This window comes from Sus scrofa, chromosome 6, assembly GCF_000003025.6.
Source record: "Sus scrofa isolate TJ Tabasco breed Duroc chromosome 6, Sscrofa11.1, whole genome shotgun sequence".
Lineage (NCBI taxonomy): Eukaryota > Metazoa > Chordata > Mammalia > Artiodactyla > Suidae > Sus > Sus scrofa.
The window spans coordinates 78077100-78103004 of record NC_010448.4 but is presented as its reverse complement, the minus strand read 5'-3'; the positions used below and the strand labels follow the sequence as shown (position 1 = coordinate 78103004).

The 25905-nt window shown below is 53.6% G+C and overlaps 2 protein-coding genes across 2 annotated transcripts in view; one reads left to right on the top strand and one right to left on the bottom strand.

Annotated features, from left to right (window-relative positions):
- The window catches only part of TMCO4 (transmembrane and coiled-coil domains 4), an 85426-nt gene extending 76074 nt beyond the window's left edge, over nt 1-9352 (top strand). The window contains 2 exon segments of the mRNA XM_021095469.1: nt 724-838; nt 8228-9352. Of these exon segments, the coding sequence (XP_020951128.1) occupies nt 724-838; nt 8228-8635 (523 nt within the window). The 3' untranslated portion in view covers nt 8636-9352.
- On the bottom strand, nt 10794-25647 carry HTR6 (5-hydroxytryptamine receptor 6). Its single transcript, XM_003356173.4, is given in 4 exon segments — nt 10794-11928; nt 12064-12222; nt 24446-25098; nt 25101-25647. Coding segments are annotated over 4 exon segments (1320 nt in total). The 5' UTR covers nt 25159-25647; the 3' UTR covers nt 10794-11478.

The following is a 25905-nucleotide window of genomic DNA, read 5'->3' as shown; positions in this document are numbered from 1 at the left end:
TACCATGCAGCGTGGGGGGGACTCCTGCCCACAAGTGGCCCCAGGCCCATGAGCAGCCAAGACACCCCTTCAACAGGCCAAGTTGTGTGGTTCGTGCATCAGCACAGCCTGGAGGGAGGGCCGTGGTGGCCTGGCTTGCAGGGCACCACCCCCAGGGGGTTCCTGCTTCAGCACAGGCTGTAGGATACAGGACTGAGGCACAGTCCTGCCCTCAGCAAGCTCTCTGCCTAGAAGAGGCCAAGACTCGGGAAGGGACACACAGGGGACATGGGGCAAATGTCACAAAAGGAGCACACACCAGGGAGTTCCCATTGTGGCTCAGCAGGTTACAAACCCAACAAGTAACCACAAGGATGTGGGTTCGATCCCTGGCCTCTCTCAGAGGGTTAAGGATCCAGCATTGCCGTGAGCTTCCGTGTAGGAACGGCCCTAAAAAAAAAAAAGAACTTCAGTTTCCTCATTCATTCATCAGCGGATATTCATCCATCACTCCCCAGCACTGTTCTCTGCTCCGAGAGCAGCAGGGAAGAAGCGGCCTCCCTGGGGCTGCCCTGGCCCCAGGCGGGGCTCCCACCATTGAGCATGTGTGCAGTTAGGCCCCGGTTTCCCGCAGAAGCTCCAGCCCCAGCAGGCTTCCCGGGCCAGCAGGGCCCTCCTGGCATTCGGGCTCTTCCGAGGCCCACGTCTTCCTTCTTCTCAGGTCCGTCCCTTCTCCACCCGCAGGGGGGACTGGCTGCTGAGCTTCGTGTACCGCACGTCCTCCGTGCAGCTCCGCGTGGCCGGCCTGCAGCCCGTGCTGCTGGACAGGAGGGTGGAGAACGTGGACCTGTCCTCCGTGGTGAGTACTGCCTGTGCCTACTGAAGCTGGGGAGGTGGCACTTGGTTACTCCAGCCCAGCGACCTGGGTGCCAGGGACAGTGGCCCCAGCCCAGTCCATCCCAGAGGAGGGAGATGGTAGAATTTGCTTGGGAAGCGGTAACTCCTATTCACAGGCACCATCCTTGACCCAGGGCATCGTCACCAGGCCCTTTGCACACATCATCTCTAACCTACACACAGCCTCTGGGACAGGCACTGTTATCCCCATTTCACAGATTAGGAAACTGAGGCTTAGAAAAGTTTCCATCACACAACTAGCAACTACTAGCCTGGATCTGAACGTCCAGAGCCCCTGCCCTTGCCCCTCCGCTACAGCCCTCCCGCCACTCCTTTCCCCACTGCCTCCCCGCCCCCGAAACTCTCCCAGTGCAGATTACAAGTCAGGACAGTCCGATTCTCCTGAAAGTAACCGGAACAACCAGCAGACATAAATGGAGGCTTTCAGGCTGGACCAGAGCAGAACCCCCTGATTGCCAGGCTGTGAAACCATGGGATACAGAGCAGAGAAAGTGTGTTCCAAGGTCCCCTGCCTTGGAATCATCTGGAGAGTTTGTTGAAAAGCCAGATCCCAGGGTCCCCTTGCCCAGACCTCCTAAATCAGACTCTAGGAGTGGAGCCTGCAAGTCTGCATTTTAAACGTACTTATCAAGGATCCTCATACATCACAGACCGAGCAGAGCTGCAGATGCAGATGCTAAAGAGAATTCTTGTTGAGGATGGGGTGGAAGGGGGGCCCACCTGGGCAGACAAACAAACCTAGTTTGAGTTTCTAGATCCATCTGTCAGGCTTGAAGGAATCTGGTCCATCTGCCACACATCTGTCATAGGGAGTTAATAGCTTCGTGTATGGACAGCCACCTGATACCATGCTCTGCCCTAAGCTTTTTGCAGCATCCATGTCCCCACTGTACAGATGAGGACACTGAGACTTTGAGAAACTGAGGGACTTGCCCAGAGCCACACAGCAGGAACACGGCAGAGCAGGACTCAAACTCGGCCTGAAGCCAGCGGGCATCGCCCCTGGTTGGGTAGCTGTGAGAACCAATGGGACAGGTGCCTGCTTCCAGGAGGGTGAGGATGGTGAGAGCTGCAGTTACGTCCTCAGGCAAACTCAGCCAATGTAAGTCCTTGTGATGCAAGGTCCCGCAAGAATAGGAACTTGGGTTTCCGGTTATCACAGTACTGGCGGCCGTTTATCAAGTGCCAGGCACTTCCCAAGCGTAACCCAGTTTCCCCAGATTCCATATAACCATAGTTTGGGCCAGCCACACCATCCAACCCGAAAGCAAACAGACCAGGACCCTCCCTTGGACCCCCAGGCTTCTGAAAACTCCCCTGGGGAGGGGCACTCTGAGGATCCTAGCTTCTCCCTTCTGCTGCAAGAGCAGCCTAGCCCAACGACCCCTCCCTACACACACAAACACACACACACACATGCACACGCACACACACTGCACCTTGTTATGGCGGGGCTGGGGGAGCTGGGTGCCCTGACCCACCCCCACCAGCACATCTAACACCAGGTTGCATGTTTATTGAATCTTGACTGAGGGTTGAAGAGAGCACAGGGGGATTCCAGCATAAAAACTTAAAACCTGAACGTTATTAGGCATTGCGACCACTGAAGCCCATGGGCCATGACCTTGCCCCAAGGGCCCCTGCCGCTCATGCTGCTTGTCACCATATGGCTGAGGCCAGCCTGTACTCGCTTATATCTTTGCTCCTCCAGACTCCCAGGACCATAGCTCACAATTCCTAACCCACCAGAGGAACACAAATAAGGCGGCCCTGTGCCTTCCTAACTGGCAGCTTTGGAGGCTGGTGTTGGTCCAAGAATAAGAGTTTCTAGATTCATCCACCCATTTAACTCCTAGTTAAACAGGCAGTCTTTCCAGGGCGGAAAGGAGCTTCAACCTCTAGAGCCATCTCTTTAGATCATCCTTGTCCCTGATAGATGTGCTTCGTGTGGTGACACCTCCTAGTCGTGCTCCACCTACTGTGCAGCATCCCCAAGTCACAGACGGGAAAACTGAGGCCGAAGAGAATAGACTCACCCAGGCAGAGAGTCATGGATCCGGTCTCTGGAACCAGGATCAGAGCCTTGCTGTCCACCTCCTGGGGGTGAGGAAAGTCTGGTAACAAGACCAGGAAACCACCGGATTCTTCACCTCCTGGCCCATATCCGGGGGTCTCTATCCTATTTGAGGGTCCCTGTGCCCTGATGGGGTGAAGGGGAGAAGTGGCTTGATGCCTCACCAGCACAAGGTCACCCTCCACCACAGAACTCAAGGGTGAAAAGGAACAGCTTGAAAGAAAGTTTTCACCCTGGAAGCCCTGAATGGGGTACGGTGGAAAGAGTACGGCCTTTGGTGCCAGAGAGCCTGGCTTAAAATCCCGCCTCTGCCGCTGGTATACTGGCTGTGTGACCTTAAGCCAGTGACTTAACTTCTCTGTGCCCCAGTTTCCTTATCCTAGAAACAAAGGCAATCCCTTACCTTCCAGGGCTGCACAAGCGCTGTGCTTGGTAAGCAGTAGGCCCTGGTTGAGTGCTCCTTGCCGCCTCTCCTGCCCGGGTCTCTACCTTCAGTTCCGCATCCAGGGCCCGCAGCTTCAGGGATTCCTCTCCCGCTCAGGCCGCCTTTCTGGCAGCTTCCCAGCATTTGCCTAATCATAGCTCTTTATCATATTAGGAGCACATCACAAAAAGCAGTGCTTTCCTCTTCTGGGTAATTAGAGGTAATTAGCAGTGCCTTTGTGCTGCCCTCCTGTTTTCCTTGAAAATTCTTGCGGGAGGAGAGGTTGCTGGCAAGAGAGCCCCCATTGCTGCTGTCTGGAAGCACAGACCGGAGACTGCAGGGCCTGCCCCTCCCCACTGGACCGCCATGGCGGGGCCCTCTGGGCTTCAGAAGCAGCCACTTGACATAAACGTAGTCTGCGGTGGCTCCTGGCCTCAGGACAAGCCTGAGCAGGAGTGAGCCAGGGGCAGGCCCTGTTGCAGGCAGAGGGCATCTCAGGTGAACGAAGCAGGCCAAGGCCAGACTGCCTGCCTGCCTTTTAGTCCCTCCTGTGTGGGGCCTGGGTCGCAACAGGTGGGGAATTCTGCCCCCTCAGGGACCAATCATGAGGCTTCTTGGGGGGCACCATCTTGGTCTCCCAAAAAACATGCCAGTTGGTGTCTATAAATTAGCACCAAATTTGGCACAATAATAATAAAGCAAGAGCCCACATGCCAGACACGATGCATGGCTTATAGATCTTATGTCCCTTGATCCACTTAGCCATCCTGTGAAGTAGGGTTAATAACCCCATTGTGCAGATACAGAAACTGAGGCTGCAGGAGGGGTGTTGCAGGAGGCTGCAGGAGGGGTGAGTGGCAAAGCCCGATGAACCCGGGCACCTACCTCCGAGCCTGGGCTCTTAACCATTGCATTCACACTGCCTGCATTTACACGTCACTTTGGCTTCCAGTCGGGGACCTCCAGCTCAAGGACAGTGAGGCTGTGACATGTGTTATCCCATTGCATCCTCACAACTAGCCCACGTGGTGTACCTATCTTTACTAGCCCCATTTTACGGAGGAGGAAACTGAGGCCTGAGAGATAAAGGCACCCCAAGGGGCCTGATCAGCTTGGGAATTGTTGGGCAGGCAGAGGCGGGTGGCAGCAGCCTTGGTCTGGGCCAGTTGAAGTGTCCTGCGCGGCAGGAAGCGGGAAGTGCTGAGGCCCCTTCATCCCGGGCAGATCTAGTAACCCTGAGCGACCACAACGTGTGGGGGCTGGACAGGGGAGGAGGGTGAGTTAGGAGTGGCCCCTGTTCTTCCTCAGCTCACACTCAGAGCACAAACAGTGAGTGCCACCAAGGAGAATCCCCACAGAGGGTCCCTAGCCAGCACAGGGAGGTCAAAGTGGCTTCTCACCACCAGGGGACATCTAACTCACATCTGGGCAGGTGTCAGATTTCAACCAAAAAAAAAAAGCCAGGGAGATGGTCTTGGGCTGCAATCGTTATCCAACATCAGCCACGCCAGAATGTTCCACTGCTAAGAGATTCTTTTCCTACCCATCTCAGTCCGGCTCTCCCCTCTCTCTGGCTAACTGTAAAATTGGAATTCTGCCAGCCAGTTCTCCCTCTGGGTCTTTGCAGAATGGCAGCTCAGAGGCTGGGGTTGGCTAAGACCTGGACCAAGTCATAGCCAAGAAGGGCCAGAGCAGCGCAGTCTAGGGCAGCTGCCCAGTGGAATTTCCGTCTGGAATCAGCTGTAACCAGTGGCCGCAAACACCTCCCTTCCTTCCTGTCCTGTCTGCCTCCACCCAACCCCAGTACCAGCCCTCTACTAACATTAAAATGGTATAGGGAGGCCATCCTTGTCTGTCCCTGTGTTTCTAGGTTTCTGCTGGCCAGAATTCAGATGTGATGGCTAGAGCTTCAGCAGCCATCTTGAGTTCACAAATGGTCAGCCAGGCTAACTTCCTACCTTCTATCCCTCCTTCCAAGAAAACTAAAGGAATTCATATTTATGGAACACCTACTTTGTGCCAAGTGCCATGGCTTGTGGTTGTATTATTTCCACCAATCCAGTGAGATGGGTATCACTAATTCTAATTGGCTAATGTCCCTATACAAGTGTTTTGGGTCATAGAGTGGACAGAATCATTCCTACGAAGTCCCAGGCTCCAAACCTCTTGTAGTGGACACTCGAGGTATGAGGTGTCATAATCCTCACATTACAGATGGGGAAGCTGGGGTTCAGGACTTTGTAAGGACTCGCCCAGTTACTATAAGAGACAGAGCCAAGGCTGGGACCCCCATGTCTCTGATTCCAAACTTAGGTTCTTTCTAGCGCCAGGAGGCCACTAACGTCTTGGAAGGATGCAGCCCCACCTTGACCTCCACCTTGAGCCAGGGAGCTGCAAAGTCCCGTATATGTGCATACATGCGTCTGTTTTTACTGAACCCCGTTTAAAAATATTTGTAAAGAAAGGAACAAGAAGGAGGCAGATTCTGGTTGTGAGAAGATAGCAAAACTGTAGAATTGTCTTTTGTGTTCTTGAAAGGTCTATGGAATAACCCATAATCCGTATGATTTGTGATTCAAATGGAAATGCAGATGTTCCCAGCCGAGCTTTTGTGTTATTTCCTAAGATTGCAAGCACAAGCCTCCCCAGCATTTTCCTGTCTTTTTGAACAACCACTTTCCTCTTCAGCCTTGGAAGATTGTTCTGTCTTGTGCTTGGCTTTGGCACTAAAACAGGCCCCCTAGGCTGTCTTTGGAGAGCGCAAGGCTCCACTTCAGGGAGGAGATTAGGGCGACACAGCCTCCACACTCAGCATCCAAGCACAGCACCCGAGTCTGCTCTTCACAGGCTGTGTGTCATTAAACCAGCATCCTTCTCTGGGTGTCTCTTTCTTCATCTCTAAGATAAGAATGATTTTTTTTTCTTTTTTTTAGGGCCACACCTGCATAATGTGGAGGAGCATATGGAAGTTCCCAGGTTAGGGAACTAGTGCTAGCCTCTGCCACACCCACATGGGATCTGAGCCCATCTGCTACCTATGCCACAGCTCACAACCACAATGGATCCTTAACCCACTGAGTGAGGCCAGGGATCGAACCTGAATCCTCATGGATACTAGTCAGATTTGTTTCTGCTGAGCCACAGTAGAAATTCCAAGAATGATTTTTTAAAGTCTCCTTCGCCACACACCCAATTTTCTCTGAGGAGAACAGCGTGGGTTCAGATCCCAGCTCTGACACCTGTGGGACCTTGGCCAGGTCACTTTACCTCTCTGCCTCAATTGCTTCACCTCCTGTCAAAGGAGTTTATCCGATAAGTTCATTTCCTACAATGTATTGAGGACCTACTATGTGTCACCATTGTCCATTATCACAGTCAGACATCAGGCATTCTAATCACACCCCTATTTTTCACTCGCTGACGCATAGCCCAGCATGAAAATAGAGGAGTCTCTCTTCTCTCAGGAAGAGGGCCGGCACTTCTGAGTTCTTGACCTTTGTCTTAGTGAAGATTCTGTCCATAACATGAAGTGGCTTAAACACACAAGAGGTGATGCTGTCCCATAGGGAGTGGCCAGAAGAGGCAGTTCAAGCCTGATGTGGTGGCTCTACCGCATTCAGGGGCAAAATTCCTATCTTGCTATTCTGCCATCCTTCATGAGCCAACTCACGGCTCATGATGGCTGCCAAAGCCCTGGCCATCTTGTCTGAATTCCAGCCAGCAGGAAAGAAGAAATGGGGTGAAAAGGGAAGCACTCCCCCTTTTAAAAGACTTCCAAGGAGCACCACATAACACTGCCGCTTCATCTCATGGGCCAAAACTTGTCACAACACTGCACTTGGTAGCAAGGGGGCTGGAGAATGGACCTAGCTATAAATTGGAGTTCTTCTGACTGAGGAGAAAGGGGAGGAGTGAATTATAGAAAGTACCTGGTAGTCTTTCTAGCTGTAGCTCTATTTTCAATTCGGGGGCTTTTCCAGGGGGACCCCTTGCAGCAGCCCTCTGATGTAACTACTCTTATTGTCCCCGTTTTATAGCTGAGGCAGGTAGAGGTCAGAGGGAAACAGGGGCTGGCCCAAAGTCCCACAGCAGGTGAGCCGCAGGGCCCTTCCACTGTAACCTAAGGCTGCAGGCAGAGAATGGGAACATCCACTCCCACTTTCTATCAGGAAGCTCTTCCCTGCCCCAGAGGAGCCAGATTTTGTAGAGAAGCTTCTTTATTTAATAATTTCTAGATGGAACTAGAGATGCTCATACTAAGTGAAAGAGAAAGACAAATACCGTATGATATCACTTATACCTGGAATCTAATATATGGGCACAAATGAACCTTTCCACAAAAAGAAACTCATGGACTCGGAGAACAGATTTGTGGTTGCCAAGGGAGAGGGGGAGGGGGGAGTGGGATGGAGTGGGAGTCTGGGGTTAATAGGTGCAAACTGTTGCCTTTGGAGTGGATAAGCCATGAGATCCTGCTGAATAGCACTGGGAACTCTATCTAGTCACTTATGATGGAGCCTGATGGAGGATAATGTGAGAAAAAGAATGTATCTATGTATGTGTGACTGGTTCACTTTGCAGTACAGTAGAAAATTGTCAGAACACTGTAAACCAGCTATAATGGAAAAAATAAAAATGATTTAAAAATAATAATCATAATAAATTCTAGAGCAGCCTTGAACCCAGAGGCATCTCACCCACCTTAGACTTGAGAGTCATTGAGGGTTGGAATCATGGCTGAAGTCATTGGTGGGCTGAAGGTGCCGAGAGAGGGAGAGGGACAGCTAGGCTCTGTCCACCCACCGTGGTCCTCACCCACTGTCTTCCTGCAGGTCAGCGGCCACTTGGACTACGCCAAGCAGATGGACGTCATCCTGAAGGCCGTGGGCATCCGCACCAAGCCAGCCTGGGACGAGAAGGGACTCTCGCTGGCCCCAGGTAGCCTGTCCCAAGAGAAGCCTCACCAGGCAGCAGCCACCTCCTTATCAGATAAGACCACCAACCAGGATGGACAAACCCAGGGTCCTACACCGGGAGACACCCCCAAAGCAGCCACATCCCCTGACCCCAGCCAAGCTCAAGTGCCAGAAGGTCTGGACGAGTCTGAAGGGGCCTCCCTTCCTGCTGCTGCCAGCCCCACTGAGAGCCCCCATACCTGCAGCCATGGCATGGGCCCCAACCCCCTGGGCTGCCCTGACTGTGCCAGTGAGACCCAGGAGCCCTGTCCAGGGCTGGACTGACCCCAGAAGAGTCACTGTCCCAGATTCTACATGCAGCACTCTCTTACCCCACTCTGCCGGGCTCCTCATGTGAGCTCTGGAGATGCACAGTGTTGGCCAGTGCCTTTCCTTAATTGGAGAGACTGGTATTGGAAGGAGGGGGAGTTATTAGAGACACTGTCCCCTCCCTGAGGAAGCGAGGCCAGAGCTGTGCAGAGAACCAAACCCCGGGCCTCCTGAACTTTGGGTCAGAGCTGTGGGGTCTGGTTGCCCATAAGGAGGCCCAGGGGCTCTCTGGAGCCTGAGGCCCCCACCCTGCCACACCCCCCAGCCTCAGATGTCTGCTCTTCCATCCACTCTCCAGGGCTGCTCACCAGCCCACAGGCCCCACTGATGCACCTAAAGAGCAGGTACAGGTGGGGAGCGAGCAGCTTATTCCCTGCTCTTAGGAGGCCAGTGAGATCTACCACGTACAGCTGTGCAGGCTGTGCACTGCCCAACTACAAGGCATCCATCAGGTAGCCGGAATGTGAAGGGTGCCCCTCAGAGTTATGGCCCTGGATATAATTGTTTCAGAGCATGGTGGGAAAATGCTGAATCAGCATGCAGTGTGGACAAAGACTGAGCCTGGTGATGAGAATGAATTATACAGGGGAAGGATTTCCTGCAGCAGGAACAGAGGTTATGATGATTATAATAATAATAATAATAGCTACCATTTATTGAGTATTTATCATGTACAGAGGGCTTACATGGATTGTCTCAGTTGATCTTCACAACAACCCTATGAGGTAGGTACTATTATCTTCATTTTCACTTGTAGGCCCAGAGAGGTTAGGTAACTTGCTCAAGATCACACAGATGATCAGTCTCAAACTCCAGTCAGTCAACCTCCAGAGCCCAAGGTCTTAATCACAGCATCTGCACCCATGGGAACCTTCCCCTTTGGGCCTCCCACTGTCCCTGAATGACAGGGCCAGAGGCAGTCTCCCCCCCCCCCCATTGTGCAAATGGGGAAACCAAGGCCCAGGCAGGGGACATATTGACAAGTTCCAGAGGAGGCAGTGAGGAGGGGTGGTGGCGGAGGCAGGGCAATTAGAGCATTGGAGCCAAAATGGTTCTCAGGGGTACATGTGTTCACTCAACAAATATTTACAGAGTACGTGCTGCTGCTGTTCCAAACAGCTCACGTCACCCATGGAAAACAGGCCCTGGGAGAGGAAGTGATGTTACCGAGGTCCCAAAGCAAATCCAGGACAGAGTCTGGACTAGAAGAACCAGGACACCTGCACTGAGTCTCTTCCCGCTCTGACCCATCAAGCCGAAGCCACAGGTGGTCACTGTCTTAGCTGGTGTTTACCGAGAGTCCACTGGGGTGGGCCTAGGCATAGGTGGGGAGCCCCACCAAGCACCGTGGTCCCTCTACAGCCAGCGGCCTGGTCAGAGTGGAGTCTAATCAGCACCAAGGAGAGCGCAGGGCTGCCAGTAGAGCCCCTGGGCGTTTGGGTTGATGGAGCTTGGGGAAGGCGGGTGATGGGGCGGGGTAAAAAAAACCTCAGGCTGGAAAGGAACCTACGGCAAGTAAACTAGGGAACCAAGAGTCCTGCCTCAGGAAAAAAACAAAAAAGAAGTGCCAGGGTCCACCTGCCTGCCGAAGGGCACTGGCTCACACTGGCCCACACCAGGGACAGCTCCTCTACCCTCTGCTGACCCAATAGCCACCACTTCTGCTTCCCTCACTGACCCCAGGGGAGGCCCGAAGGAGGGGGGTGAGGGTTGGGTCTCCCCATCAGCAGGTTCCCTTCTAAGCCCAAGGAAGCCTAGGGTAGAGAACCCCACCCCTGGTGTTGAGCAAGAACCCACCGGCTGCCCCTTTGCCCCCAGGAGAGACAATGCAGCAGCCTGGGAGCCAGGATGGGAGCCGCAGACATCTAGAACAGGGAGCTGGGGAGCCAGAGGCAGGTTGTGGCATCTGAGCAGGGCTGAAGAGGAGGAAAAGAACAGCCAGAGGTCAGGGAGCCAGATGGCCAGGAACTAAAAGCAGGGACCACCCAGTGACCACCTGCCGAGTGCTGGGCATTCTGTGCCCATTATTCTAATTCTCATGACACCCTTTGAGGCAGGCATCATTAGCCACTTTGAACGTGGAATAACAGGCTCAGAGAGGTGAAGAAATTTGTTTTAGGGCTGCTATGTAATGAAGCAGAGGTTCAGATTTATGCCTGCCTGACTCCCAGACCAAGACATTTTCTGTGCAGCCAGAGAGTCCTGAGAGGCTGGCTGGTCCAAAGACCTTCGCGCAAACCATCCTCAGGGTTAAGATCACCCTGAGCCAACGCATCTCAAACCGTCATGTGCACGCGATTCACCTGGGATTCAGCAGGTCTGGGGTGGGACAGAGGTATGCGTCTTGAACAGATTCCCAGGATCTGGTGCTGATACTGGTGGCCCATGGACCCCCCTTTGAGGGGCAAGGGATTTGGCCCAGCACTAAGCCACCTCTGTGGACAGAGGCATCCCTCCCATGCAGTCTGACAGAACGGGCAAAGGAGCTGATCCTCTTCATCCCAACCTGGACCAAGAGGTCCTCATCTCCACTCCCGGGAGCCCTCCAAGCTCTACACGCCTCCACAAGTTACGCTCAGCAGTGGGGCGTCCTGGAGAGACCTGTGTCCAAGCCTGCTATTACCCCTCCAGGTAGGAGGCCTGCAGTGGGCAGGAGGAGCTGGCCCGGGGCATCCCCCCGGAGCTCAGGGGCTCCCGAGAACCCTGGAGCCTCCTGGCTTTAGCCAAGAGCTGCTCCAAGGCCTCAAGGACTTGGTCCCATCCTGTCCAGCTCCCTACAGACCAACTCCCAGTCCAGGTCAGTTCGTGGGGGAACCCCGCGGATGTAACCGCAGCTCAGGCTCCACGGGGTCCACGTTGAAGACGTTGACTGCGGTAGTGGCCTTGGCAGGCAGTGGGGGGTCCCGGGCGGCCTCTCCAGGCAGCAGCAGCTGGGCTGTGAACTGCGGGCCTGAGGAGCCGCCTGTGCCTGAGTCCGAGTCCAAGTCCAAGTTCGTTGGCAGGGGCAGTGGCAGCACGTGCTGCAGGCTCAGGCCCGGCCGTGGGCCGCTGTGAGAGGTGCGCATGGAGGGCGAGGCAAGGCTGGCCTGGTGCTCCCGGGGGCAGCGGGGACATGGCATGAACCTGCCCAGGGCCCGCTTGAAGTCCCGCATGAAGAGTGGGTAGATGATGGGGTTCATGGTGCTGTTACAGTAACCCAGCCACGTGAGGCCATCGAAGAGGCCTGGGGAGACGCAGTCACACACGGCCTAGATGGGACAGGCACATAAGCACCTACACCGTGAGAGGCAGCCTGCCCTCCTCCCTCCTGGCTCTGGGCTGGGGTGGGGTTCAGGGCCTCCCCAGCAAGGCATGGACTCACCTGCCCCCTGTGGTGGCATTACCTGGGCTATGTTGGCCACGAAGAAGGGCAGCCAGGTCACAAAGAACATGCCCAGCAGGATGCCCAGCGTCAGGCTGGCCTTCAAGGCCTTCCTGCTGTGCTTGGTGGCCAGACGCCTGCTGTCAGCTGACTCCACTCCTGGGCGTGGGGTCCTGGGCACCTGTTGAAAGGAAGGCGCATGAGTCAGTGAAGGAAGAATCGCTGTCTGACCCTATTCCCCAGCCACAGACTGAGCCTAATCTTAATTCTAGACTGAGCCCTAGTACCAGTAATAAACTGAGCCCCGATCCTTGAATGAGCCCCGATTGCAGTCCTAGACTGAGGCCTGACCCTAACACCAGACTGAACCTTGACCCTGGCTCCATACTGAGCCTTGCTCGTGACCCTGAGCCCTGATGTCTGGCAGAGATTGAGCCCTACATAGCCAAGGTCTCAAATTGAGCCTCAACCCTGGACCAGACTGAGCCCTGATCCCAGAAATAGACTGAGCTTTGGTCCTGATCCTGCACTGATCCCTGACCCTTGACCCAGCACTTCCCAAGGAGCTCTAGGAAGTAGGTGAGATGTCCTAGGTGCTGGTACTCGGTCATGTGTGTTGGCCAATATCAGATATTGACCTTCACAGGGAGTGTGGGTCCTGGATTTGTGTGTGAGGCAGTGTTGTCCTGCACTGCACTTTGGCACCGCAAAAACTAGCTGCAACGGAACAGTACTGGACAAGAGGACAATTGCTGTGCAGCGCTTGGCACTCTCTTTGCCTACAGATTCTCTTCGTATTTTGGAGTGATGGTTTTGCCTGCACCACTACTCTCATGCTCCACAAAATAAAGTGCATTTTTTTTGGTCTCTTTAGGGCCACACCCATGGCATATGGAGGTTCCCATGGGGTCAAATCAAAGCTGTAGCTGCCGGCCGACGCCAGAGCCACAGCAACGTGGGATCTGAGCTGCGTCTGCAACCTGCACCACAGCTCACGGCAACATGGGATCCTTAACCCACTGAGCAAGGCCAGGGATCAAACCTGCATCCTCATGGATACTCGTCAGATTCGTTTCCGTTGAACCACAACGGGAATTCCAATAAAGTGCATTTTTAAAAATGTGTGCCCCAAACAAATGTCTGCAATTAAAATATTATAAATTACTATGGATGCAAATGACCTTGACATTTTATGAGACTGAAGTGCTACCTATTGTGCTAGTGAGGCATCTGACCTTGGCATTTTAAACAGATTTTGCCATGGACTGACAGGCATCTGCTTTCCCACATGTGGACTCCATAGGCAGGAGCTGGGGACAGGAGGAGGAGAAAGGAGCTGCCCCTCGGGAGACATGGCCTGGGGGTTAGGATGTGCCTTTGCAAATGTCTTAGAGACAGGGAGTCCCAGGATATTAAAAAGCTCTCTAAACCAGGTGGTCTGTTAGCTCAGCTATTCCTCCTAACTTTTTCAATGTCATGAGCCTGTTGAGACTCTAATGAAATCTACAGAACTACTCTCCAGAAAATAAAAACATAAATTTATATACATACACACACACACACACAGAACAACGTTTCCACGTGTCCAGAGGGTTCAGAGACCACCGTGAAGTCCATCCATTAAATCCCTAGGGGTCCATGAAAGCTGCAATGTGAAGCCTTCCCCAAACCATGTGCTGTAATCAATTTGGATTTTCATATATCTGACTTACAAAATCAAAATTCACCTATATTGACAATTTAAATACTAGTATGTAGAAGTCCACACAATTTACTGAATTATGGAAATGTGTGTGTGTGTGTGTGTGTGTGTGTGTGTGTGTTCCCTGGGGAATACACCCAGTCTTTGAAAGCCAGGCATTTCCCCCGAATATTTCCTTTTTTTTTTTTTTTTTTTTTTTTTTGCTTTTTATGGCTGTGTCCACATACGTAAGTTCCCAGGCTAGGTGTTGAATTGGAGCCCTAGTTGCGACAGCAATGCCAGATCCAAGCTGTGTCTGCAACCTACACTGCAGCTCATGGCAATGCTGGATCCTTAACCCACTGAGCAAGGCCAGGAATTGAACCTCATGGATACTAGTTCAGTTCATTTCCCCTGAGCCACAGTGGGAACTCCCCCCACCCCAACATTTCCTAAGTGGCGTGAGAGCTCAGCTTAGCTTTTGAGACAACCAGAGGTAGACGGGGCAGGGGAAGATGTAACAGTCGGAAGGAGGCAGGAAGGGAACCAGATGCCCAGGCAACCCTCGCAGATGGAAAGGGGGTGGAGGAAGCAAAACCAAGATATGTCAGGCCCTAGAGCACTAGAGTCAAACCCCCACCCTGCTGTCAAGCGTGGGAACTCCCCTCCCAGCCCTGTTCTCTCCCAGCCTTCTCAAGGTAGCAGGCTTGGTTCCTGTCCATGGTGCTGAAATGCCAGCTGCACACTATCTTTCTATAGGATCTGGAATGGTGGTGGGCAACAGAGGGGAGATGAGGCCCACTGTAACTCCCATCCTTCATGTATATGTCCAGGTAAAATCTGGTTGGACAAATATCAAGGACAAATTCATGCCAAGCATCCTAAAAGAGGCCCTTGATGTCTCTCCTCTGTCTTGGTGGGACAGCATTGTGCAGAGGCAAGAGCTAGGCTTTTAAGACAAGTAATCTGGCTTCACATCATGCCTCGACCTCTTACTCACTCGGTGATCTTGAGTCTGTTTCCACGTCTGTAAAATGAGAGAAAATACTCAGCTTACGGAATTGCTCTGTGGCTGTGGAGAATAAATGCATGCGCGGTGCCCGACATAGAATAAGTGCTAGTTACATAGCAGCTGTGATATTGACTCAGTGTTATGTGTATGAGGTTGGGGAAGTTTTCAGCACCCTCAAAAGCCCTGTCCTGGAGTTCTCTGATGGCCTAGCCAGTAAGAACCCAGTGTTGTCACTGTTGTGGCATGGGGTTGATCTCTGGCCCAGAAACTTCCACCTGACTTAGGTGCAGCCAAAAAAAAAAAAAAAAGCCCTGTCTTTCTGCCTCAGCTCAGGCTTTCTGAAGCAGCACGGAGTCAGGAAGGACAAATGCTCAGACTCACTATGCTGCAGCAAAGGAGAAAAAGAGGATCTGTTTTTCTATCTCATTTTCTCTTCTCCAGAGGGGACTCTATATGGTTTCTATGGCCCCACCATGGTCAACCTGGAGGGAGATACTCCTGCTTCCCCAAAAGAATCTCCTAAGATCTGCCATGACTTTGTCTTTTTGCTATTTCTTTGGGCCGCTCCCGCGGCACATGGAGGTTCCCAGGCTAGGGGTCGAATCGGAGCTGTAGCCACCAGCCTACGCCAGAGCCACAGCAATGCGGGATCCGAGCCGCATCTGCAACCTACACCACAGCTCACGGCAACGCCGGATCTTCAACCCACTGAGCAAGGGCAGGGACTGAACCCGCAACCTCATGGTTCCTAGTCGGATTCATTAACCACTGCGCCACGACGGGAACTCCTGCCATGACTTTGAATTGCTGCCACTAATGGGGATAGACATACGGGAAGGAGGGAGATTATGTCCCCAGAAGGGCCCAGCCACACAAGTACCCCATGGCCCCTAATGACCTGGGGAGGGGTAAGAGATGGCTTCCATCTTGCCAGAGCTCTAGGGCACCAAGGCCCTCAGGGAGCTATGTTGGAGGCAATTATCAGGGAAGGGGCTCCAGAGGTGTTAAAGATGATCTGAGCATCCCTCTGTGGTCTTCCTGGGAACAAACTCGCATTTTTCTTTCTCTTCTCCCCCAAAGACTTGACCCAAGGGCATAGAAAAGAAGGAAGAGAGAAGGAATTGAGGCTCAGAGAGGGTATGAGACCTTCCCAAGATCATTGTGCCAGTACAAGTCCTTGAAGCAAAGCACTAGTGATCACAACTTATCATCATCACTTACTGAGTACTTACTATGCGTCTGCACCTGATATTCATTCTGCCATTCAGTCTTTATGGGAGGAAGGTATTATGATCCCCATATAGCTGATGAGGTTCAGAGAGGCACAGTAAGTTGCCAGGAGTCACACAGCAGATAAATATCAGGGAATCAAAGTCATCTCTGGCTCCCAGAAACTGCACTTTTTTACTTCACTACACTGCTTCCGTTTTGGAGGATAGCAACCCCAAGTAAAACCCCACCACTGTCAGCAGGAGGCCTTCATGGAACAGAAGCCAATGGCAACCAGCAGCACATACCCCAGGGTATGGCTGAAGCCAGCCTCACCCATCCCACTTCTCTTGGTTCTGTAGCCACCTCATGGCCCCTGATGGCATGTTCTGTACTTTTCATGTCCCTAATATATGTCCTTGGCATTTGCCACTGTCAGAGGGCAGTCACTGGAGGACAATTGGTCAGTGCCCTTCCCAGGAGGCAATTCCCCTTACAGGTTCCTGTATTCATAAATACCCTTACCTGTGTCTGTATACTCGGCACAGACAAGAATGTGCACCACAGCACCATTCGTGACAGGAAAAAAGAGAAATGGCCCAAAAGTCCATCAAGAGGAAAGTGGTTAAATAAACTCCAGGATGTTCCCACTATAGAATTCAACACAGATGTTTAAGAGAATGAATGAATCAATCGAATGGAAAGATCGCCATGACACATTATCAAGTGATAACAGCAGGTTTCAGTTCAAGAGATACGGTGTAATTCCCTTTGTTTAAGAGCAAAGCACTAAGTTTCTTTAGGTACATAAACAAGCATGAAGACACACAGAAAAAGAACAGGGGAGGCATTAAGAAGAGTGTCTCTGAGAGTGGATTAGATGGGTGTCTGGGGTCTTTTACTTTATTGATCCATTTTCATTTTTTTTTAATTTTTGTGTTTTTAGGGCCACACCTGTGGCATATGGCAGTTCCCAGGATAGGGGTCAAATTGGAGCTGTAGCTGCCGACCTACACCACAGCTCACAGCAATGCCGGATCCTTAACCCACTGAGCAATGCCAGGGATAGAACCTGCGACCTCATGGATACAAGTCAGATTTGTTTCCGCTGAGCCACAACGGGAACTCCAATACATTTTCATTTTAAAGTGTACTTATGTATTCCCTTGTGTAATTTCAAATGTGTACCATCACCTAATCATAGTCATAAAGGCTGTAAGATAGACTCTGAAGCCAAACTGCCTGGTTTAAATCGTGGTTCTGTTATTAACTAGCTGAGTGACCATAAGCAGGGCGCTTCACTTCTCTATGCCTCAAACTCAGCTTTTTCATCTGCAAAATGGTCATTGTCATGGCATCCACTGTGTGGCATTGTAGTAAGGATTAAATAAGATCATAGGGATGCCCTGGTAGCCTAGGAGGTTGAGGATCCAGCTTGTCACTGCTGTGGCTCAGGTTTGATCCCTGGCCTGGGAACTTCCATGTGCTGAGGGCACAGCAAGATGGATAGATAGATAGATAGATAGATAGATAGATAGATGAAAGTTACTTGAATAGTGCCTGCCACATAGGAAGTACCATATGAGTATTATTGCTGTTTGTTTATGTTCACCTCAGCTCTTTGATAATGATGATGAAGCTGCTGATGGCAGCGAGGGTGATTACACCCCTAGAAAGCTTCAAAGGGGTGGTGAGCTCCCCTGAACCATGCGTTTTACCACCAAGCAGACAGGACAGGAATGATCATTTGTCCAGGGGCTACTGTGTACCAGGTTTACATAAATCATCTCATTGATTCTTCGAACAGCCTGGAATGATAAATAGCATTATCCCCAGGTGGAGAGAGGTGGATGACTTGTCCAAAGTCATCCAGCTGCGATGGGAAAGAGGCAGGATGGGCACCCATGCGCAGCCATATGCACAAACTCCTACACCCTGCCCCGGCTGCACCAGGCCGCCTCTTTCTGAGCAGCAGCCAAGGCTGTCATGCTCGGCTCTGCGCCTCTGCCAGCAGCTCCCACTCAGCCCCCTCCTCCCCCTCCGAGATATTTCTGTGATCACAGCCTCCTCCTCTGAGGAGGAAGCAGAGATGGAGGGAAGATGGATCGCTGGGACAGCATGATGCAAAGCTGGGTGACGGAGGGTGAAAAAAAAAGCTGGGGGAGGAGGACAAGGAGGAGAAATTGATGGGCGAGAAGGAAGAGGGGGATGGGGTACAGAAGGAAGGAAGAGGGTGGGGAGAGATGGCACCGAGGGAGCAGGGAGGCAGGGGGAAAAGATGAGGTGGAGGGCAAGACGATGGGGAGAGGGTTCTGACCACAGAGACACCGGAGTCCTGGCAGAGAGAGAAAGAGACCAAGAAGCAGACACTCCCAGCTGGGCCTCCTGCTGCTGCTCCCCATCAGGCTGAGCTCCCACACTGGTCCCTCTGGATTCCCCCAAGGATGAGCTACCATCCCCACCTGGGCACCCACTTTTCACACACACACACACACACACACCACACACCCTGACACCATCTCACTGACACCACCACCACCTCTCATGCCCCCTCTCCATCCCAGCCCACGGCTCCTGCCTCCCCTCTAAGCACCACCCCTTTCTCACCAGCCCCTGGGACAGGAACCCCTGGCCGAAAGTGCTAAACCAACCAGAGGCTTTTTAAAAGCCTGTTCAGGAGTTCCCCTCATGGCTCAGTGGAAATGAACCCGACTAGTATCCATGAGGATGCAGGTTCAATTCCTGGCCTTGCTCAGTGGGTAAAGGATCCGGTGTTGCCGTGAGCTGTGGTGAAAGTCACAGATGTACCTTGGATCCCACATTGCTGTGGCTGTGGCGGAGGCCGGCAGCTACAACTTTGAGTCGACCTCTAGCCTGGGAACCTCCATATGCCACACCTGCAGCCCTGAAAAAAAAAGGCTGTGCACATCAACAGGCAGATGTGGTGGGGAGAGGCAGAGTAGGACGCTCCGGCCGGCTCAGTCCCCATGTTAACGCCCTAGAGGAGCCAGGACATCAGGTGCCCAGCCCCTAACACTCCACAGGGATGCTAGAGGCTGGATCTGAGAGGGAGCTAAGGGTTTGGTGGGGCTAAGAAGACAGGACAGGGTCCTAACACACCCCAAAGCTCTGTTCCTTCTCATCAGTTCCTTTAGGTCCAGGCCTTGAGAGCACCTCCTCTCTAGGCAGGACACTGCTGGCCTCAGGGGCAGACCTCCCCAACCCCAGAGGCTGAGGCAGCCTCCCAGAAGCAGATTCCCCAAGTGCAGGCAATTCTCTGGGTAACGAGGAAATGAGGCTGCATAAAACTCGCTTGGGATCCGGGTGGGTTTAGACGCAAGGGTAATGGTGGAGTCTGACACCTCCTCCTTCCCACCAAGAGAAAGGGCTTTCCAGAAAAGTGGGAGGTATTCGCACAGACACAGTTCTGGCTTGAGAGGCCACCAGTCATTCTGCCTGAGGCAGGGCACTGGCTAAGTGGTCCATGAAGACTTCCCCAGCTTTTGGTTCTGTGACTTCCTTGCTTCAGTTTGCAAATGTGTGCAGGGAGTGATAGACTGAGAATGTTCACCAGGGGAGGCTCTGTAACCCTCATCAAGATAAAATTTCATGAGCAAGTTCTCTCTCTCCAACTAGAACATAGACCCCAAGAGGGCAGGACCTTCTCAGACCCACTCAGCCCCATGCCCACAGCCTAGCATAGTTCCTATGCAAGGGAGTCACTCGACACACTACCAAGAAAGGGAAGCAACCACAGATTAAAAAGTGCATGATCCCGGAGTTCCCGCCATGGCTCAGCAGAAATGAATCTGACTAGCATCCATGAGGACACAGGTTTGACCCCTGGCCTCACTCCGTGGGTTAAGGATCCGGCGTTGCCGTGAGCTGTGGTGTAGGTCATGTTGCTGCGGCTGTAGCGTAGGCCAGTGGCTACAGCTCCGATTTGACCCCTAGCCTGGGGACCTCTCTATGCCCTGCATGCGGCCCTAAAAAGACAAAAATAAATAAATAAATAAAAGGGGCACAATCCCAACTATATACTTCATTAAAACTTATCTTAAATAACTAATAAGATAAAAATCACAACTTTCCCTAAAAGGGAAGGATCCATCTGCTACAAGAACCACAGCTAAAAGAAGAGGGAGAAAAGAGAGCAATGTGGGCTGGGCCGTCAGGGCTCCATGAAGCACCATGCGCCATGCCCTGAACACACACTTATGATGCACCAGGCACTGTTTCAGGGGCTGAGGATGCAGCACTCGACACAAGTCCTCACCCTCATAGAACCTACTTTTCAACAGGAGGAAATAAACAATCACTCAATACAGGGGAAAGACTGTAATATGTCAGGTAGTGGGACTTGCTGCTAAAATAACTCAGGACGTTAGGACTGAGGGGATCTGAGAAGCGTGGCCCTTGCTATTCTTGACCAGGTGATTCGGGAAGACAGCTAAGCAGAGGCCAGAAGAAAGTGATGGAAGTTTGGGGGAAAGGGCACTCCAGGCAGAGGAAGCAGCAAGTGCAAAGGCCCTGAGGCAGGCGTGTGCTCCATGTGCTCAGGAACAGCAAAGGGGGCCGGCGTAGCTGAAAGAGAGTGAAGAGGGTGGCAGAAGGAGAGGAGGCCAGAGAAGGAGCGAAGTAATGACACTACTGGACCTGCATCTTAAAGGGATCCCTCTGGCTGCTGGGTAGGGTTGAAAGGGAGCAAGAATTGGCTCCAGAAGTCAGCGGGTGATCACAGCAATGACCCAGGCATCGTGTTCATTGCAGCACTATTTGTAATAGCCAAGTCATGGAAACAACCTAAATGTCCATCAGCAGAGGAGTGAATAAAGAAGATATGGTACATATACACAATGGAATATTATTCAGCCATTAAAAGGAAAGAAATAACAGCAATTGTAGCAACGTGGATGGACCTAGAAATGATCATGCTAAGTGAAGTCAGTCAGACAATGAGACACCAACATCAAATGCTATCACTGACATGTGGAATCCAAAAAAAGGGCACAATGAACTTCTTTTCAGAACAGATACTGACTCAAACTTTGAAAAACTTAGTTTCCAAATGAGACAGTTTGGGGGGTGGGGGGATACCCTGAGGGTTTAGGATGGAAATGCCTTAAATGTATAATGTATTAATGTATAAATGTAATAAAATTCACTAAGTAAAAACAAACAAAAAAAACCCAGGTATCCGATGAAGGGGCTCAGCTTAGGGTCGAGGGTGTGGCGAGGGTGGGGGGGTGCGGCAGCAATAGAGACAGGACAAGTGGTCAGAGCCCTCAAGTGTCTTGCAAGTAGCGATGAGAGGATGTGCAGTAGGACTAAAGGGGGGTGTCCTGGCTGCCCCCAATTTTCCTGGCCTGGGCAACTCAGACGCAACTAGATGACATGAGGAAGGCAAGGGCTGGACCCTGTCTGGGGCCTGAAAAATCTGGAGTTCTGTCAGAGGCGTGGTCAGTACTCGACCCAGGCTGGAAGTCAGCAGTGTGTAGGTGGTACCCTTAGTCGTGGGATGAGATGAGCTCATGAAGGGAGTTGATGCGGAGAAAAGAGCGAGGGGGGTCGAGGACTGAGATGGGGGAGCTCACGGATGTGGCAGGGCTCTGACCCAGGATGGTGTTCCTGAAGCCAGGACTTTTTGTTGTATTTTATTTTTTTTTTCTTTTTCCCTGCACCCTCAGCATATCAAATTCCTGGGCCGGGGATTGAATCCGAGCCTCAGCGGCTACCTAAGCCACAGCTGCAGCAAGGCTGGATCCTTAACCCACTGCACCAGGCCAGGGGTCAAACTGGCGCCACCACGGAGATAAGCCCAATCATTAATCCTGTGCACCACAGTGGGAACTCAAAGTCAGCATTTTAAGAGCGTGTTACCACCCAAAGGCAGCACGACGCTCAGACGCAGGCCTTGGCATCAGCCAGATATGAGCATGAACCTCCCTAGCCAGCTGTGCGGCCTTGAACTAGTCGCCCCCCCTCACTGACCCTCAGTGTCCCCAGCTGTCAAAGAGGGACAGTAAGTCCTTGCCTCATGGGGTGTTTGGGGGGATTCGCATATGCCCAGCATATGGTGAGCGCTCAGAGGCTGTGGGGCTGCAGCCCTGAGCACCTGGGGGACACCTGCCCAGGTGCTAAGGTCACAGTGTAAGGTTCGATCCTGGTACTGGCCAGTTAGCTTCATAGAAAGAAAATCCATGTGTCACAGGCACCATTGGAACTGAAAATCCAGACCTCGCCCACCCCAGCCTCCCAAGGCCGGCCAAACTCTCCCCTCAGTCACCAGGGCAGAGCTTCCCGGAGTGTGAGCAATGGAGCTGACCTTGGGTGGTAGATGGACACCCCATAAAATAACTGAATCACAGAGTGGGGACACAGGCCTTTATGGCTCCCTCCCAGCGCCCCAGGCTATGTCAAGAGAAAGTCATGTGTCCATGCTGCTGTCCTTAGCATGCCTCCAACATCTAACACAGAGGAAGCAGGCATCAGGCTCAGCCTCGCCAGCCAGCCACGCCGGACCTCAGTCCCGCTGCTGGAGCTCCTGCAGCCTCACTGAGGTCGTGTTTGTGATCACTTCCTATTTGTGACAAGGACACTGATAAGAAGTTCCCTTTCTAAAGAAGTTCATGGAAGGAAAAGCAGTCAGTAAGGTGGTGTTAGGGAAAGGTTAAGCCTCTCTGCACGTGGAGGCCTGAGGGTGGGGGGAGGGGCAGCAAGGCAGATGCCACAGGGTGGTTCCCAAATGCCCGACCTTGGGGAAACACTCCTTTGCAAGAGTGAAGCCAAAGAGAGAGTGTCAATGGCCCAGGCCAGCCGTCCTCCAGCTGAAGAACCAAGTCAGGGTCATGGCCACCTGCTGGGATTCTAGAAGGTTCTCCAGTGAGTATAGCTGGGGGAGGGAGCAGGGCTGCAGCCAAGACCTCCTGTCTACCCAAGACCCTCGTCATCCTAGTTGATGGGCCTCACTGCTGGGGTGACAGGGACAAGCTGCTTTGGGGGACGGCCCACCAGGGTGTTAGCCTCTCAGCCCCCATCCACCTAGTGACCCGAAGGGCAACCCCCTCCTGCAGGTACCTCCTCTACCTGAGGCTGCACTGAGATGAGCCAGGAGAGGACCCCCCACGAACCCCCCCTCCCCCCGGGACCTGCGACTTAATTCTCTGGGGCTCAGGCCTGGTCAGTCTAAACCTCCATCCCTCGGGGGGACAAGAGGACTCGGGCCCCTTGTGACCCCATCCACTCTGGACACTGCAGGGCCATGAGCTAAGAGCACCTACATACACACAAGTAATCAGTAAGCACCTACTATGTGCAGGGGGGATCAAAGCCAACTCAGATACACCTGCCCTCATGGGAGTTTACTCTTGGGGGGGGGGAACAGTGAACTAGGGGTCTGAGAGCAACAGGGTGGGGTGGGATGGGGAGGTCTGCGGACAGGGTGGTCAAGGGTGGCCCCTGGGAAGCCCTGACCTGTAAGCTGAAGAAGAGTCAGATGGGCAAGTGCAGCTCCAGGGGAAGAACATTCCAGGCAGAGGGCACAGCCAGTGCAAAGACCTGAGGGGCGTCCGAAGGGGTGGGGGAGGCGACGGGGTGCATCTGGGGAGGTTGGCCAGCCCGAGACCCTGGGCCAGATCCTGACACGAGGCCTCTCTTTCACTTGAGAGCAATGGGGAGCCACTGCAGGGTTCGAAGCAAGGGAGTCATGTGATGACTTTTTTGGTTTTGTTTGTGGAGAAAATGAATAGGAGGGTGTCTGGAGTGGAGGCAGGGGGAGCCAGCAGAAGACAGTCGAAAGCTCCCAGGTAAGAAGATGTGGTGGGAGTTCCCATTGTGGCACAGCAGAAATGAACTCAACTAGTATCCATGAGGTTTCAGGTTCGATCCCTGGCCTCACTCAGTGGGTTAAGGATCCAGCATTGCTGTGAGCTATCATGGCTCAGATCTGGTGTTGCTGTGGCTGTGGTGTAGGCCAGCAGCTGTAGCTCCAGTTCGACCCTTAGCCTGGGAACTTCCATGTGCTGCAGGTGCGGCCCAAAAAAGAAAAAGAAAAAAGGAAAAAAAAAAAAAAAAAAGACATGGTGGCTTGGGTCAGGAAGGTGGCACTAGAGATGACGCATGTTTAGAAGGCAGCCCCAATAGGCCTTGCTAATGAATCCCATGAACATGAGGGAGAAAATTATTTGTAAGTTTCTGGCTTGTGATGCCATGATGGTGCCATTTGCCATGATGGGGAAGATGAGGGGTGAGCAGGTGGGAACAGCTAGGACACCCTGAATTTGCTGTTGCACATGCTACCTTCCAGAAGTCTGCCCCACATCCTGGAGCATCCTGTGGACAGTTGGGCATCGAGTATGGAGTTCAGAAGAAAGGTGGCAACTGGGAATGGCCACTCGGGGGTCGCCAGCAAGTGTGTATTGTGATAGATGCCCAGGGAGCACCCAGTGGCTGTTCACGCCTCTCTATCCCACAAGCCCGGCTCTCCCTGCATGCCCCAAGTACCTGCAGCGTCTCCAAGGCCTGGCCGGTCATGGCCGTGGTGAGGGAGGCCACCTGCACGGCCTGCTTGCGGGCTGCCAGCAGGATCCTGCAGTAGGTGAAGCAGATGGCACCCGAGGGCAGGAAGAAGGTGAGGCCAGATGCCACGAGGACGAAGGGCAGGCTGGCCAGCAGGCGGCACTGACCTGGGGCGGGTGCCCGCACGCGACCCAGCTCGTGCCAGCCCAGCAGCAGGGGCAGGAAGGAGGCGAGCGCGGCCAGGCTCCAGGCGCTCAGGACCAGGGCCAGGGCGCGCGGGGGCGTCATGCGCAGCTTGTAGCGCAGCGGCGAGAGGATGAGCAGATAGCGGTCCAGGCTGATGAGGCAGAGGTTGAGGATGGAGGCGCTGCAGCACATCACGTCGAAGGCAGCCCAGAGCAGGCAGAGGCCCCGCGCCAGCACCCAGCGCCCATACAGTGCGTTCAGCATGGCCGGCGGCATCACCACCAGCCCCACCATCAGGTCCGACGTGAAGAGCGACACCAGGAAGAAGTTGGACGTGTTCCGCAGCGCGGGCTGCGTGCAGATGAGCACGATGAGCAGTGAGTTGGCAGCCGCCGTCAGCGCGATGACCACACACAGCGCGGCTGCCACCCAGCCGCTGCCCCCGGTTCCGACGGTGGCCCCGACTCCCAGTCGGGGGTGCTGTGGTTGACGGGGCCCTGCGCTAGGACCATGGGGGCAGAGGGCAAGGACGTGAGGCCCAAGAGGGGTCTGGAAGTCGAGTCAGGGTGGGCGGCAAGACAGGGTGAGGAGTCAGCAGGAGCAGAGGCTGGCTGGGCGTCGGCGGTAAGAGACACCCAGGGCGGCAGATGGAAAGACAGGGATGGGGGCTCTGGGTCAGGGGGCGGCAACCCGCGGAGGATGGAGAGGGGTTCTTTGGGAGGTCGCAGGTGTGAGGTAGAGTTGCCTGGACCAAAGGGCTAAGAAGCTCAGGAGGGGCCACCCGAGGAGCAGACTTCCCTAGAGAGGGTGGGCAGCAAGACTGGGCAAGGACGCTGCCGGGAGCAGGGACCTGGGATGTGGGAGCTGGAGTCGAACGGGCGCTTCCAGGCCGTGGGAGTAGGGGGGCACCAGGTGGGGAGCCGTGGTGCTGGGAGGTCGCAGGGTGGGGGCCAAGGGCCAGAGCAAAACCCCTGGTGGGGATGTCAGAGCCAGCGCAGAGGCACCCCGGGCTCGGGAGGACGCGGGCCGGCTGGCGGGAGAGAAGGAGCAGCGGCCGCGCCTCCGCCCCCTCCCCACCCGGCCAAGGGTCGCCGGCCCGGCTCCGGCGTGCGCTCCGTACCTGGGGCGCGGAGCGCCGCTCCGCCGCTGGCGACTGCGGCAGGCGCCGCGGGGCCGGGAGAAGAGGAGGCGGCCACCGCCCGGGCAGGCGCCCAGGAACCCGGGAAGCGCCGCGAGGGGCCGATGCGCGCTGAGGAGCG